The 16083-nt window shown below is 33.5% G+C and overlaps 2 protein-coding genes across 2 annotated transcripts; one reads left to right on the forward strand and one right to left on the reverse strand.

Moving 5' to 3' along the window:
• The first annotated feature begins 6752 nt into the window (after positions 1-6752).
• Positions 6753-12734, forward strand: LOC105329497 (uncharacterized). Its single transcript, XM_034451749.2, has 7 exons — positions 6753-6910; positions 9189-9370; positions 9505-9567; positions 9727-9781; positions 10207-10404; positions 11704-12239; positions 12413-12734. The coding sequence occupies exons 1-6, from the start codon at positions 6829-6831 to the stop codon at positions 12222-12224; spliced, it is 1101 nt and encodes a 366-aa protein (XP_034307640.2). The 5' UTR covers positions 6753-6828; the 3' UTR covers positions 12225-12239; positions 12413-12734.
• Positions 11285-15640, reverse strand: LOC109618901 (Tripartite motif-containing protein 2). The gene is made up of 2 exons (XM_020067744.3): positions 15494-15640; positions 11285-14153 (listed from the first exon to the last, which is right to left on the reverse strand). Exon 2 carries the CDS (start codon positions 14133-14135, stop codon positions 12471-12473), a length of 1665 nt encoding a protein of 554 aa, XP_019923303.3. The 5' UTR covers positions 14136-14153; positions 15494-15640; the 3' UTR covers positions 11285-12470.
• Between the last annotated feature and the right edge of the window lie 443 nt (positions 15641-16083).

A 16083-nucleotide genomic window follows, 5' to 3' on the forward strand; every position in this document is an offset into this window, starting at 1 on the left:
CTTTACGTTAACATAATTTCAATTTAGTAATTTTAGGTAAAAGTAAGCACAGTGCATCTGTGATCACCGTGTACATGTAGAACGGACTGAAGTATATTGTTTTACCTTAAACAGAGTTCTTAAGAATACTAAGTGGTCAACAAATTAACCATCGGTTCTGCTTCAACTTTTTAGTTTTAAAATTAATAATTTTCCTTTATCTTTATACAGAGCTCTTCTTCTTATGAGATTCAAAAAGTCTAAAATTGGCCACGCCCATTGAGCACTTTTAATATTTTAATTCAAGGTTCCTCGACACACAAATGTTTTATTTGATGGATAGACAAAGAATTTTTCTTGCAATATGATTTCACTCAATAGAGACTATAATCTGCTTTTATGTACAGTCATTTCATGCATATCTTTTACAATGTCATGCTGTGCTGTCAGGTCCCAGGTTACGTGGAGGGGAGGGCTTTGATGGTTTACGAGCCCGACAATGAATTATAGTAAAGGTATTTTCAGTAGGGCCCCGAATCACAGAAGACCAAATATCCCATTTCCACGGAAAAGGGTGTGGTTTACCAATTGCAGTGACCCTGAAAATTTCTCGAGCACAATGTTTACAATCATGATGATGCATAATGAGCGGAAAACCCCGCATCCAAGCACGTGTACTCACATGCATGTAATCACATGAGGAACGTGAAATTGCTCTAGGGGTTGTATAATAGAGTCCTTTACAATAAATTGCTTTATATATAGACTAGTTTGAGGACAAGGTTTTTCATATACATGTATTATTCAATTAGCAAATTTAGACAGCAGTGGGTTACTCCTCTTTCCGTGAATGCAATCAAGTTTAATTACACTATTAATTCAATGCTTTTATAAATACACGTATAATATATTTAAGCATTGAATCCTTATTTTTTGTGATTTGGTCTCATAGCTGCAACCGTGTGTGCATACAAATTGAATAACGCGCGCTATCGCGTTATGAAAATTTGTTTGCACACACCGTTGCAGTTATGAAACCACATCTTTCAAAAAATAAGGATTCAATGCTCATATTTACGTTATTAAACATTTTTCTCTTTCCGCAAATATGATTTATTTTTAAAAAATCTCGGCCTTATTCAATGAGTAATGCGCAATTAACGGAAGAGCCATTGGAACAGCCGAATTATGCTGACAAATATAGTGCACAGCGTTTTAAATTTTAATAACACAATTTATTTTTCATTCTGTAATTTGATGAATTTATTTTTGGTATACTAAGAAATTAATCAATTGAATCCATTAAAATCTAAACAAAATATTTACATCCATGAAATATTAATCATTCCACGTATAATATCAGGTCGAGATCCGGTTTGAAGTCGGGAGGAGAGTCAGTCATGTTCTGAATGAAGATTTAGTGATTAGGTCTTCTGTGTTATGCGTAAATATCACTCAAATCTACCAATGCAATTTAATAGGAGGAAAGAAAGTAAATGTAAATATTACGTGTTGTTGCAGAGCAAATCAAAACACACATATATCACTATTTTACAGAACTTATTTGTTTGTTAGAAACAATAAAAGGAATGATCCAAGAAATGCACGATATTGTTACTGACAACACATACTACTCGGCCATTTCCGCTGGCGAAAAATAACATTATTACGATTTCATGTTTTCCCCCAATCGCAAATTCTCGGGCCTTTCCGGCAAGGAGCTCGAAATGCCCAAGAAGTTGCGATTGATTTTCCACGTTTATTTGAGCCCGATAACAAACCCGAACATTAAAAAATTGGAATATAAAAAATTAATATTTTCGAAAATATGTCAACCAGACGCTACAAAAGTGTAAACTTGATCTGTATTTTGACATTTTGAAGCTGTTCAGCAAATTTCATATTATTCTTCAAACGCATAAAGAAAAAAAGTGTGGAAAACTGAAGTGGGACAGACAGACGGACGGACGGACAGACGGACGGAAGGACGGACTGACGGATGCAGAGGAAAGCTATATTCCCCTCTGGTGAAAACCGGTAGGAAACTAATAATGAGGGTTACATGTAACATCTGTTGTTCGAGTGATTTTCAGAATTTAAAAATTCAGCTATTATCTGGCATTGCTGAGCAGTTACTACATTAACACAAAAATTGGGTTTGTTCTGTGATTTTAGTCTTCTCTGTTCCTTTCAATTATTAATGTGTCTGGGGTCAATATGTGTGGTTTAATACCGCACGCACGATAAGGCATATAATGAGTTTAATTACGTACACCTGCTTTCAATAACCTTTATCCTGGCTAAATTGGATTTAACGTGTGCAAGCCTCCCTTTGGTTATCATATCGTATTTAGGTCAGTGAGATATCATATAGGATAGTTTGTTGATAGTTTATAGCCTAGAATCAATCTAAAAGAGGTGATCATGATTTTTCATATTCAATCACTATAGTGTAAAATCAAATGGCGATTGATGATCATTTCATGACAGAGATACAATGTAATGTATCTTTTTGAAAAATTTAGTTTGCAAAAAAAAATTACTTTAAAGAACGAATTACTCATAATTAAAACACGACATGCTTCATTCTTTTGCATGACGCCAGTAACATCCACTTCTCGCATTTTCAACTCAAAAGCATTTTTGTTACATAGTTAATAATAGGCTGCATGTTTTTAGCAACAGAAAATCCATAAATTATACTAAATGGGTTTCATATTGCTAAGCACAATAAGATTAAACTCATACCAATCTAACTAAGATTAGATCCTTCACGCTCTCGTATTTGTTACCTCACAGCGACATATCAAATACGAGAGCGTGAAGGATCTAATCTTTATTAGATTGAAACTCATACCATAGTTTGTTATGTGTTTTGTATAGGCACTGTAATTACTTGACATTCGTTGTGGTCAACACATACGATTAACGTTGTCTGATTAAAAATAGTTATAACCTTCAATTTGATATTTTTTATGCTTTTTACATAGCAAAATATTTCACCAATTAGATTACAAGCATATACAGGGAAACTGTCCACATGTGATAAACATATATGTTCAAGTATATTTTACACGGATAAAACACATAAAAAGAGCACACATACATGTATATAAAGTGTTCAATTTCACACATGTTAAAGTAAATCCACCCTCCTGTGACGTCATACATTTTACATAAACCATAGATTCATTAAAATTCTTGCAAGTAGATTTGTGATTTCTATGTTATCATAGGTGCACATCAAAAACTCAAATCATTGTTTACTTGGAGATATTTAATAAGCGTTTTTCATTTTACACATGTGGACAGTTTCACTGTATATCCTTGAGAATAACTATACTTACCTCAGAGTTGTCGTTCCCTCTACGCTCCCAATGAGGATACTTGTACAAAGTGTTGACGATTAGCAAATGTATTTGAAATCGATTTAATCACTTACTTCACTTTAAATTCTGACTGAATATAAATTGTTCATTTCATTTTTTTTATACGTTTGAACAAGCACAAATAATCATAATATTAAAGAGTTATAATAATAAATACTATGAAATTTAAATTATACCAGTGTTACAACGCACTTTGAAAAATTACGCACTTTGAAAAATTTTTTCAAAGTGCGTTAATTTTTGGACAAAGTCAACGCACTTTGAAAAAAAATTATTTTTTTTCAAAGTGCGTTGATATCGTCGATATTAACGCACTTTGAAAAAAAATTGTTCAGGGTTTAGTCGAAATAATATTTAATTTCAGATACAATAAGTAATTGTTTTAACCTTGTGTAGCTTATTGGGATATACTTTAGAAAGAACCCTCTGCATTCTCAGCTAACTTGATTAACAGTTTTTAGATTAGAATTTTTTTCCTTTTTTCATAAGCTTACGCCGTTCGACAATTTACATAAAAAACAACTCGGGAGATCTGAATTATCCAAATATGACATAAACTGCATCGCTTAGCAACTGCATTTTCCTTTTTTGTGTATGCAGCAAACTTACTAATTATCTGGTACATTGTGCTGTGCCAGAAACGAAAATTATTTAATTTATTTATTGATAATGGAGATAATGTACAACATATTTCAACTGTCTTCAATTACATGTGCTTATAAACAAACATGATTTAAAAAAGGATACGTTAGTTATGGTTATCAAAAACAACATGATCTTTTAGAGGATCAGTTTTTAAGTTTATTATAATTTAATGTTTGTCAATGTTCATGGAGTTTTTTTTTTTAAATGAAGTGATTTATTTAATTAGAATTTGAAAAGAGAAAAGAGGGTTTATGTTGAAACGCTTATAGATTCTTTGACATACCATTGGAGAAATAATTGTTTGACCAGCTCGTTTTTTGCAAAATATCACTGTATTTAATTTACAACAAAGCGTATTCCTTTTTTTAATTTTATACATTTACTCTAAGTTGCTGAATATCAAACACGTTTTGGAAGGAAAAAAGAGGGGTAGGGGACCTTCCTGTACGTAATCAATGAAATGAAGCACTGGTAATTGACCTGTATCTTTGGCTAACCCCCACTCCCACCCCTATCCCCGATTTTTAAGACGGTGAATTAGATTCAATTGTGTAACAAATCATCATACTATCAACAAATTAAGAATTTAATTTCACAATTTGTGATTTATACATATTTTTTTCAAAGTGCGTTAAGTGTCTCGATACTAAAAAATGTTGATGTACCTTCATAACGCACTTTGAAAAAATTTTTCAAAGTGGGTTAACTTGGTCCAAAATTTAACGCACTTTGAAAAAAATTTTCAAAGTGCGTTGATTTTGTCCAAAATTTAACGCACTTTGAAAATTTTTTTCAAAGTGCGTAATTTTTTCAAAGTGCGTTGCCACATACCAGTTTTACCACGATAACAATTTCGCGGAGGTAAAAATCAAATAATGATCACACGCTGTATTTTTGACAGTTGTTTGAGTGTTTTGAAAAAGTGGTTTCTGCACGCTCGTGTTTCCAGGACCCCGAATGAAAAACAAAAAGTGTTGGGTTGTTTTCTGTGTTGTTAGTCTCCTCTGTGCCTTTCAGTTAATGGGTCTGGGGTCAACATGTGTGGTTTAATACCGCATGCACGATAAGGCATATAATGAGTTAAATTGCGTACACCTGCTTTCAATATAACTTTGATCCTGGCTACATTGGATTTGACGTGTGCATACATCCCTTTGGTTATTCTATTTAGGTCAGTGAGATATCATATAGAATATTTTGTTGCTTTATATGATTGTTTATGGCCTAGAATCAATCTAATTATATATGTGATGTTTATTATAGTGTTAAATCAAATGGCGATTTTTAGCAACACAAAATTCATAAATTATAATATATGGGTTTCATATTGCTAAGCGTAATACGATAAAACACATACCATAGTTTATGTGTTTTGTATAGGCACTGTTTTTACTTGACACTTGTTGCGGACAACACATACGGTTAAAGCCTCTGATCAAAAATGGTTTTATCCTTCAATTTGATATTTTTGATGCTTTTTACATAGCAAAATATTTCACCAATTAGATACAAGCATATTCTTAAGAATAACTACTTAACTCAGAGTTGTCGTTCCCGCTACGCTCCCAATCAGGATACTTGTACAAAGTGTTGACGATGGGCAAATGTATTTGAAATCGATTTAATCACTTAGTTCACTTTAAATTCTGACTGAATTTAAATTGTTCTTTTTAATTTTTTATACGTCTGAACAATCACATATAATCATAATATTAAAGAATTATAATATTAAATACTATGAAATTTAAATTAAATCAGTTTTACCGCGAGAACAATTTCGCGGAGGTAAAAATCAAATACTGTGGTTTATTCAAGGGTACCAATTTTCGTGGATAAAGTGAAAATCACAGTTTCAAGGATACGTAAATTCGTGGCAAATGACCTTATCAATAGAAAATGTTAATAGAAATTGCACTTCAATGTATAATAAATTTCGTGGATCAACGTTACAACGAAATCCACGAAAATTGGTATTCAACGAATATTGATGAAACCACAGTAATGATTACACGCTGTATTTTTGACAGTTGTTTGAGCATTTTGAAAAAGTAGTTTCTGGACGCTCGCGTTTCCAGGACCCCGACTTTTTATACAAATCATTAGCATTGATGACCCCTGCGGTATTTTTAACTTTCCAGTAACGTGTTCGCCCATTAATGTTCTCCGTTAAGCTGATTGAAATTGTACAACGCTCCATTGCGAATACTGAGGCTGAAACATTACAGTTCAAAATGACCTAAATTCATTTTTAAGTCAAATTCGTCGACTACTGATACAATGGAAAAAAGTACGATTTCAAAATCGGTACAACGTTAAACATTTGAACGTGCATTACAAACAAGACATCTATGATATTTACCCCCCCCAAAAAAAGCCCCAACAAAAATTGCAATGTTTTTTACATTTTGTTTTGAAGCAAATAAAAACTAAGGGTAGGTATCTTTGGAGAATAGTTGACCCATAAATGAGCTGCAAATGAACTGCTAATGATATGCTTCAGCCTAATTCCATTGCAGTGTTTATCTTTAGAACATCTGCAATGGTATCCACTCAAGCTGATCGCTGATACTTTTATGCAGAAGAAGCATTACATTGTAACACCCGTACGACACGTGACAGCTATATGCGTCCTGACCTTTAAATCATTGTAATCATTTAAGATTTCCAAAAGATTTTTAATTTGAACAAAGGATTTTGAATAAAGAGATGCATGGCTCAAATAGTTCGGTGGTTGGCTAGATAAAACAATAAATTTGGGTTTAACATTTCAAATGTTGCTACATTATGTGCACTTATTTAACGTCAGAGAATTAAAATGGTGATAAAATGTCCATGTATCCTTCTATTTTGGACATTACTTTTTACATTCACAAATACCTACTTTTTCCCACATAAAGGTAAGTGATATCTTATGACCGACCGATCTTCCCAATTAAAACATTATCTACTTAGAACATAGTTCCAATCGCAGTGCATTGTATGTATGCTTTTGTGATCATAAATTATCTTGTGTAAATGCTGCTTGTCAATTTACAAAGATATGCCTCTTTTTTGGTAAAATTATGTAAATATACCATATTGTTGAGTTTCCTAAGCATAGTCATACATATACAAGGGCTGTTCGATGTGTACTGTGTTTTATTATAGGACAGCGCGACAATTAACTCTTTGTACGATTTCGTGGATGATGATACTCCTGAATATCTCTAGTACTCAATACCTTTCAGGTCCACAAAGTTTTAAACTTAAATTCATTTCAATAGAACCAGTGGTTCACCACTGTTAAATGGTTGTGAAACTGGCTGAGAATATTGATGAAATTAGAGCATAAATAATTAAAAGTACGCACGAAACTCCGCTATTCGGTAATTAGATTTTTTTTTACTGAATTTGTAAGGGGTTTATGGGCCTGATGAGGTATCATCTGAAATAGTTCTTAGATGAGGAAACATTCTGATTGGCACAGAGTGCGTCAAAGTTGCAGCAAAATAAGCTGATCTGTGACCATAACACTCAAAGTAAATGTCTCAAAATTCAGGGAAACAATGGAATATACACGATTTGTGATACTACAAAAGCTGTTGGCATATCGCAGGTGCATTTCATTTTTGAAGCGCATTTGAAAGTAAAAATTTCCAAGCAATTGCCATCTACCTTAAATTTGAAATTTATTGCCCCTGTATTAGAGGTTCAGGCCGTAGTGAAAATGTTTTGAATCTTAGACAATCTTCTTTTCCACTTCCACATTAGTGGTTAAACAACTGAATGCAAGATTATGATATTTATGAAGCTCTCTATCAAAACTGTGAAATTCATTACCGATTGGGCAGGGGCTACCGACCCTTGGGTAGAGGCAATGGGGCCACATATGGTATTAATTGATTAAATAATATTTGTACTAACACAGTTGTGGGAGATAAAATAATTGCATTATTTTATTGCATGATTGTATGTTCATAATGTCCTTTTCTTTAATTCTAAAATATACTGACAATAGGGCAGAAGTTGAGGCTTTTTTTATTTGGGAAGAGGATGGGACAATTATGGCCGAATAGTGAAAATGTATCATTCTTAGGGTTAATTGCTGTTTGTCGTCCATAAACAATTTTAACTTCATTTTGAAAACTACAAGGCAAATTGTTACTTTGCAATATTAAATTAAATATATGTTCTACTTTTATTTCCTGTGCATTTCATACTTCAGGTGTAGAAATAAATTGTGTATGATGTATATATTAAACATGTATATGTGTAAATAAAATTGTGAATATTGTAAACGATTGACCATTAAAGGTCCACGGGGCTCTTTTTACTAAAAAGTGTACACTTTTAGGCATCTTGAGCTTGGGTATAGATGATGCGAGACTTACCCGACTCTTGCCCCCCCCCCCCCCCCCCCCATTTTTATGAATAATCTTTTTAAAACATCAAATAATAAAAGCTGGGGCGACAGTCATAAGAGTTTCTACGTTAGGTTTAGACTTCAAAATGAAGCTTAAAATGCAAACTTGAGACTTTCTGATATGTTCATCTAAGGGTTATGACTGTCAATGCATGTTGACCTTTTGTTGTTTTCGTAAGTTGTATTATATTGATATGAAACAAAACTATGTATCTATTATAATGTCTCTCTACTTGTTTGTATTATTATGCGTTTTCTTCTAATAATGATACTTTCGAAGGTTGATATTTAACAATTTTATGTATTTTAAAACAAATAAGAAATATTTACAATAAAACTAACAATTGATATAGTTTAAATCTGGTAGAAGATATGGCATGAAATATATTTTTCCATCTGTTCGTCCCTTCGTATGACTCCGCTGGAAGTTATTTATATTTTAAAATGTCAATTAATCAATACAAATTTTCAGTTTTCTTGACGTTTTATCGATTGTAAAGAAATAAAAGCTTTGAACAAGCTGGATATTACAAGCAATAATAAGAAATAAATGTATAAAAATTTCCGGCTATTAAACTCGAAAAAGAAGCGACCCTTTGTATCATTATCCCTCCACAAATACACTTTACATGATTGAACATATTGAGCAACCTTCGCACTACCCCTTATAAAAAACCGGACTGATATAACCACTTTTATGTACATACATGTATATTTTCAAAGCGGTATGAGGAGAAACTATCGTTATGCAACATTACATTTTTAATTGACAGATCTGCAAGCTGTCTGTGACTTTAAAGGATATGTACACGCCTCTTTTGATTCCAATTGTACCGCCAATGCTACTATTACGCTCCTATTCCCTACCGAGTTTTGGAAACTCTTAGGCCACCAAACCGCCATCTTTGAAGTTCGGACAACGCAACACCAACAATGGGACATCAGTTGTTTACAAGTATGAATAATCTGAGAGAGAGAGAGAGAGAGAGAGAGAGAGAGAGAGAGAGAGAGAGAGAGAGAATCGTTTGTTTTGATCTATCATTTTTTTAAAAAGTTTTTGTTGTTCGTAAACGTTTGATCTTTTTGTAGACATCATTGAAGAAGTGCGAGACAGAAGTTCAAGTGCGTCATCCAGTTACAAATGGATTGTTGGTAATTTGAAAATAAATTAGTAATTGTTGAAAATAATCATGTACGTTTTAATATGTATATTATTGTATAATGTACATATTATCTTAATGCATTATCAGGCTACATGGTGACAAGAATGATACTTATAGTATATGTCAATTTGTTTCTCTCTTTTTACAGGAAATAATGGTTCTTCTATCCCCAGGAGGTTTTCCTTGTTCTGTTTTGGAATTGCGTAAGTACTAGTATTAGTTATCCGAAAAAACATTATCCGCCATTGTTCCAAATACTATTCCGTGGGATGGGGGTGCAACTCCCTCCAAATTTAATGACTAAATTGTAAACTGAAGTAAAATGAATGCTGCAAAAACAGTGGTGGGGCCATGCCCTCTGCCGCCACCCCCCTCCCCCACCCGATGCCATGGTCATTTGCATATTGATTTCAAGTGGGGATTTTTAAACCATATTTTGCCTCAGATGATAAGTGAGTGTTGTATATTCATTTTGCAAGTTTTTCAAGAAATTCCATGATGTATTTTACAAAGAAAACAAAAATACTCAACATAAGACGTTTTCTTAACTAGAAATCTTGTTGGCTGTGCACAAAGTTTAATACATAAGATGTTCTAAATACTGAAGCATATTTTCTGTCCTTTAAAGATTCTTACGAAAGGTGCTTCCCCACAGAGCCATTGACAACATCCCCTGCTGTCCTAACAGGTGATGGTGGTTCATATCCCAATGAACAGCTAGAGTATGGTTTATCCATCGTCGGCATCGTGGTTTGTTGTGCTATATTGGTTTGGATTGTTAGGACTCGGTTGCGCCATAGAAGAAACGCAAAGGAAGTTATGTCAGGTATATGTGGTATCCTTTATCTACAGAAATCAATATTAATGCTAATACCTGTATCTTTTATTAAACTGCAGGCTGTTCTGATATACTAATAAATCCGGATGTTGATCATAAATATCGCGTGCTATTGTACATTGTACAATGGCTTAATTAAGATATTTCTCGTGAGAAAAATCGGATGCTTTTGTTTAGATTAGATTTTTATGTTAATGTAATTAACTTCCCCAGAACAAAAGAGAAATCATATGATTCAAAAGCCTTTGATGATGACTGCAAGGATGTTTAATTAAACTTTAGCTATTGTACCATATTATATGTGCGCTAATAACATTGCCTGTGTTTCCGTGTGCGTCCTCGATCAGCTTGAGCCGATGGCGCGTTATGCCTGGTCCCAACCTGTTTGTATTCCTTTTTACTCTACGTTTCGCGAGTAAATCGGATGTGAAATCTAAATACACAGAAATGCGGAATAATTGTTCGACATATATAGAATGTTTTCCTTACATATACAAATAAAAATAATGTTTAACCACTACACCACGTGCTTCGTGATGACCTAAAAAAAATTAATTTAAAAAAAACGTTTAGGAGGCTAAGTGGTCGACAAAAACCTAAAATATTTACATGAAATTTTAATATGAGATTTGTTTAGTTATGAACTATTTAAAAATTACATTTTTACCTTTTAAAATTGGGTATCTTTTAATATAATTATACACAGCTCTTCATCAAACGGAGATATAATTATACAGTCTAAAAATGGCCATGACTATTGAGCCCTCTTGATGGTTAATTTCATATTTGAACAGTCTGTTTTAGTTTAGCCTGTAATATTTTTTTTTTTTGGGGGGGGGGGTTCGCAATGACTTTTATTTCATAAAGCTCTATTCTGATCTGTTTATCATACCGTATGTTTTTATTCTTAAAAACAATGTTTTATTGTTTAAGCAAAGAATTTCACTAATGAAATATTAGTTTTATCAAAATGCTTTTTGAATTAAAACTTCAACAAACCTATACTAAACTGGAACTTTTTTTCACTTTTGTTATTTTTTTTTTTTAAAAAGACATCAGTTTTCACAAACCATATATTACTTAAAATACAAATAATGTTAGATTTTCTCATCAAGGTATACAACAAATCTTAATAAAAGCTTCATTGACACGATGTCATTACTTTGTTTTGTCTTGTTTTTTTTCTAAACCATTAAAAATGATGAATACAGATAATTTTTAAGCTTACATTATTCATATTATATTTAAATATATTATCATTATTAAAAAAAACATCACTTTTTATAGATTTGAGAGTAGTTTTATTGGAACTTTCCGAAGAAGACTCAATGAACTCTGGGAACGAATCTTACCCCCTGTCAAAAGCAAGTTCTTTAACAATGGAAATGTTCAAAGCACAACTTGATAATTTCTGCCAATTAACAGTGGTTAATTCTGACAATGCTGAGAACTTGTACAGGAATGTAAGTGATGTCCAAAATTTACTTCGTTCCAACGACGCATTTATCATAGTTCCGGATACAAGAATGGCGCCAATCGAAGAGGAGTTATCGGCCCCTGATGGACAAGTGGCAATCAGGATGTTGTATCTCTTGAGTGACAGGGGGAATAACTGCGCTTTTGTGCGCTTCAGTAATAACAATTCTGTGCATCTGATCTTGAGAGAAAAATACATCCATCTGTCGAGTGTACCCGTTTTTACCTTTAGTGACTTGCCAAAAAAATACTGTCAGACAAGGGATACTGTTACAAAGTTATTACAGCACCTTAATAAGCACTCTAGGGATACAAATACAATCATGATTTGAAATATCCGTGATAAAGTAAGCATTGTAAATTTGTTTTCGAAGATCAACGACTAGTTGACACATTTATATTATGTCATAAAGCAAATCGATTGTTTCAAGTTTTCTGTAAAACATGTTTCATAAAACCAATATTTGTTGGGGTTATTTTTTTCATTGATTATTTAGCATTTGCTCTTTTTAATCAACAGGTGGATCAAAATCACAAACCACGTGTTCACTCTCATTGTTCCAGCTGCTCACTCTTTATCACTGATCAGATTTCGTTTTCAAATATCTGAGCACTTTAATCGCTCCAGTTGCACATTCCCCGACGCTTAGCAATCCTTCACCAATGATGCAGAGACCACGTGGTTCTTTTAGGCTTTGCTTTAACGCTATCACTCGTAGAAACACGCCGTCGCCGTTCAAAAGGTGGATGACGTGATTCGCCCAGTCTGAAATAAGGTAATTACTGAAGCAATCCGTAGCTATGGAGATGGGTTGAAACGACTTCATCTTCCCCACTTCCCTGTTTCCTGTATACATGAAACGGGGATGTCCAAATTTATCCAAAACAGCTACTGAATTTTGGCGATGGTCAGTTGTGCCTATGTCTCCATTTTTGTTTATCGTTATGTAGAGCGGGTGGTGTTCTGCTGGGTAGAGAAACTCTTGCTCGCTGAGACCCTCCTTGTTGTATTTGACAACCTTGTGTTGTTCCTTTCTGTGAAGACATACAAATAGTTGTGGACCGCTTCTGCCATCGAAGCTAGCCAATCCTTTTGGAACCCACTCTCCAGCATTGACAAAGGTTCTCGCACTTCCGTCGGACTCTATCCTTTTTATCGTGTTGTCCGATTGGTCGCTGTAGGCGAGAAGTCCATCTGAGATTCCTGCAATGTACGAACTTTTGTGACTCAGTGTTACTGAATCGATCAAGTTACCGTTAGTGTCAAACAATTTCAGTACTCGGCTGTATCCTGTTGCCCAGAAACGCCCGTGGCTTGTAGCAACAAGGTCGTATATTTTGTTTCCTTGGTCGTCGGGTCCAAAGCCCGTCTCTATCAGAGATATCAGCATAGGGTGTTTGAGCAAACATTTGGATAATTTCTGCGGGACATCGTATGGTACTCTGTATTCTGGCAAATCAAGGATGCGGAATCTTTCTACACTTCCAAATAAGTCTTTCAACGTGTCTTTTTCAGGTAGTTTAGGTTGAAAATCCACTGCAGTAAAGTCCTTTATGGGAGGGATAGTGCTGTACCTTTTCATTTCAGAATTGTAATGCAATAATTTAGCTCTATTCTTTGATATGCCTAAATCCGAATTTTCTCTGATTGTACTTTCCAGTTGTTCTACTATTTCTTGAAGCATAAGTTTGTCTTTCTCCAACAGATTTAGCTGGTCAATTTCCATCTGCATCAAGTCATTCTTGATATCAACAATAACGTCCTCAACAACTTGATGCCACTTGGCTCCCAGTTGTGTGACGGTATCAGACAATGACCTGAAATGAGCGCGAACGGTTGTAATGCGATACTTGATTTGTTCAATCATTTTCTGATACAAAGGTTTAATACAGTATTTCAAATTATTTTGTTCTTTATCCAGACAGTAAGAGACGTTATCTATCTTCTCCTCCAGATCAATCAAATCGTGCGATTTGTGTTTGGCGGCAACACATTTTGGGCATATTGGAACATCGCATGTCTTGCAGAACATTTGACATTCGACTCCAGTGTGGTTCTTACACTTATGAAACGTATAATTCTTTTTTCTTTTTGTGTTACAGACGATTTCGTGACCATCCTCTGATTTTTGTTGGATGTGAAATGAAACACAGTTTGTGCAAAGTTGTTTCTGGCATGGGTTACAGAAACATTCTGAAGGATGTTCGCAATATTCACACGTAACTAGAAATTGTGCTGCCATCTCATCTCATTTTAGATTCTAAAAAAATGAAACATTTAAAACAATACATCAGTTACTTACAATTTTAACAGATGTACTTCTACAACATTCTAAAAATAGACACGCAACCAAAGAAATACTCTTCCTCCCGCTATTTTATGAATAAAATCGTGTAATATTGTGCAAAGAAAATATTGAGAAATTTTGGTTTTAACTCTAGGCTTTACTTTTAACCATTTAAAATTTTGTACAGAAGTAGTAAAAATACGCTTTATTATGCTTGTCATGACCATCATGTGGTAAACAGTTCTTGATTTGTCCAATCTAAATCAACCTAAACAAATTTCAAGACATTGATATATAAAGCTTATTTAGAGTTTTCATTTAAATACTTTACATTTCTTCCATGTGAGAGGCTCTTGTATATATTTTTTTTAATTACAATTTAGCATTTGTAGTGGAATTCTACAAATTACGTAATAGTACATAGTTTGGTGTCGTATTAGAGTGCGTGATATACTTCAAATCACAAGTGTTTTAAGTAGCCATTATAAAAAAATAAGGAATTACCGGATATGAAATCTCTTTATTTAAAAAAAACATGTGCAGTAACCCCCTGTCTTAGTATAAAATATATCAATTTAGCTGTTTTGAGGTTGCAACTTAACATTGATCCTATCTACGAATCCTTCAATTCTTCACACAAACAGATAAGACAATTTTATTTCTTTTATTTGACCAATCATTAAGAGTCACTCAATAGTTATGTTTAGCTGCATGCAAATCCTAAATAAATATACAACGCAATTTATACGGTTTGTTCGGTGTTTTTCAGATAGCATTGGTTCAGTCACAAACAAACAAAAAACTAATTTGTTATCTTAAACAAACTTACGATATTCAGTTGTAATGATTGGTTACAAATTATAATATTAGGGCGTTTTCTTCCCATTCTATCATTATAGACTAGCGAGAAATAAAACGATTAACCAAACGTTGCAATTTAATTTTATCTAGAAGTTACTTGCAATAGTCAATGCCATAAGATTGGGTTATATAAATACTGTTATATAAAATGTATAATGGTCAATGACTCTAACTGTTGCACTGATACATTTAAATGGCTCGAGACTGCAACAATATGAAAATAAAACGGCACAAAGACCAACTCCTGAACTGGTCAAGGATTAAACAACATTTGCTTTGTACTGTTTGTGCTCGTTTTTGATAGGATTGACTGGAGTAAAAAACTAAAATAAATGAAGCAACATCGAAAACGAAATGACCATTACATCTTCGAATCTACAATTTATGGAAAATCTTATCAAAGAGTAAAAACTTTTCAAACTACATAAAATTTACAACAAAAATAAACGTACCTTTTCTAGCATTAAGATGTATCATTCTCAAAACAGTTCGTGGAGCTAGATTCAAAAAAGAACATGTCAAAATAATGTTTCACAACTGCTTCATAAATTGAATTTTTACCTTCCTTGTTTCTACAAGGACACAACTATTTCCTCATTATGCCTACACAGTTATGTCACCAAACGTTTGTTTTTGTGTGGTTTAATTTTTCGAAAATTACACACACACACACTCTCTCTCTCTCTCTCTCTCTCTCTCTCTCTCTCTCTCTCTCTCACACACACACACACACACACACACATCTATACCCAAGCGTGTATTTAGAGAAGACGTATATCCATTGATATTTGTAATAACAACAATCTGTACTATTTGTTCACAAGACCGATTTATTATACAATTGCCCCAATGTTAAAACAATTGCAAAGAACGATTAACGCTTAATTAGCATGCAATATAAAACCTTTAACGATCGACATGAGGATATGAAATCCTGTTAGAATCCACGTCATGACCTTTAATTAAACTAAAAAATTAAAAAAAATTCTGTAAGAGGTTACTACTGGTCTTAAAATTATTAAGATTCGCATTTTATTTGGAG

The sequence above is a fragment of the Magallana gigas genome, chromosome 4 (genome assembly GCF_963853765.1).
Source record: "Magallana gigas chromosome 4, xbMagGiga1.1, whole genome shotgun sequence".
Classification (NCBI taxonomy): Eukaryota; Metazoa; Mollusca; class Bivalvia; order Ostreida; family Ostreidae; genus Magallana; species Magallana gigas.

Bases quoted from the DNA above. Each gene is read 5' to 3' on its own strand.
- LOC105329497 (XM_034451749.2), top strand. From the start codon at position 6,829: ATGGTGATAAAATGTCCATGTATCCTTCTATTTTGGACATTACTTTTT. The intron at 9,568-9,726 runs GTAATTTGAAAA...CTCTTTTTACAG, and splicing joins CAGTTACAAATGGATTGTTG to GAAATAATGGTTCTTCTATC. The intron at 9,782-10,206 runs GTAAGTACTAGT...TGTCCTTTAAAG, and splicing joins TTGTTCTGTTTTGGAATTGC to ATTCTTACGAAAGGTGCTTC.
- LOC109618901 (XM_020067744.3), bottom strand. From the start codon at position 14,135: ATGGCAGCACAATTTCTAGTTACGTGTGAATATTGCGAACATCCTTCA.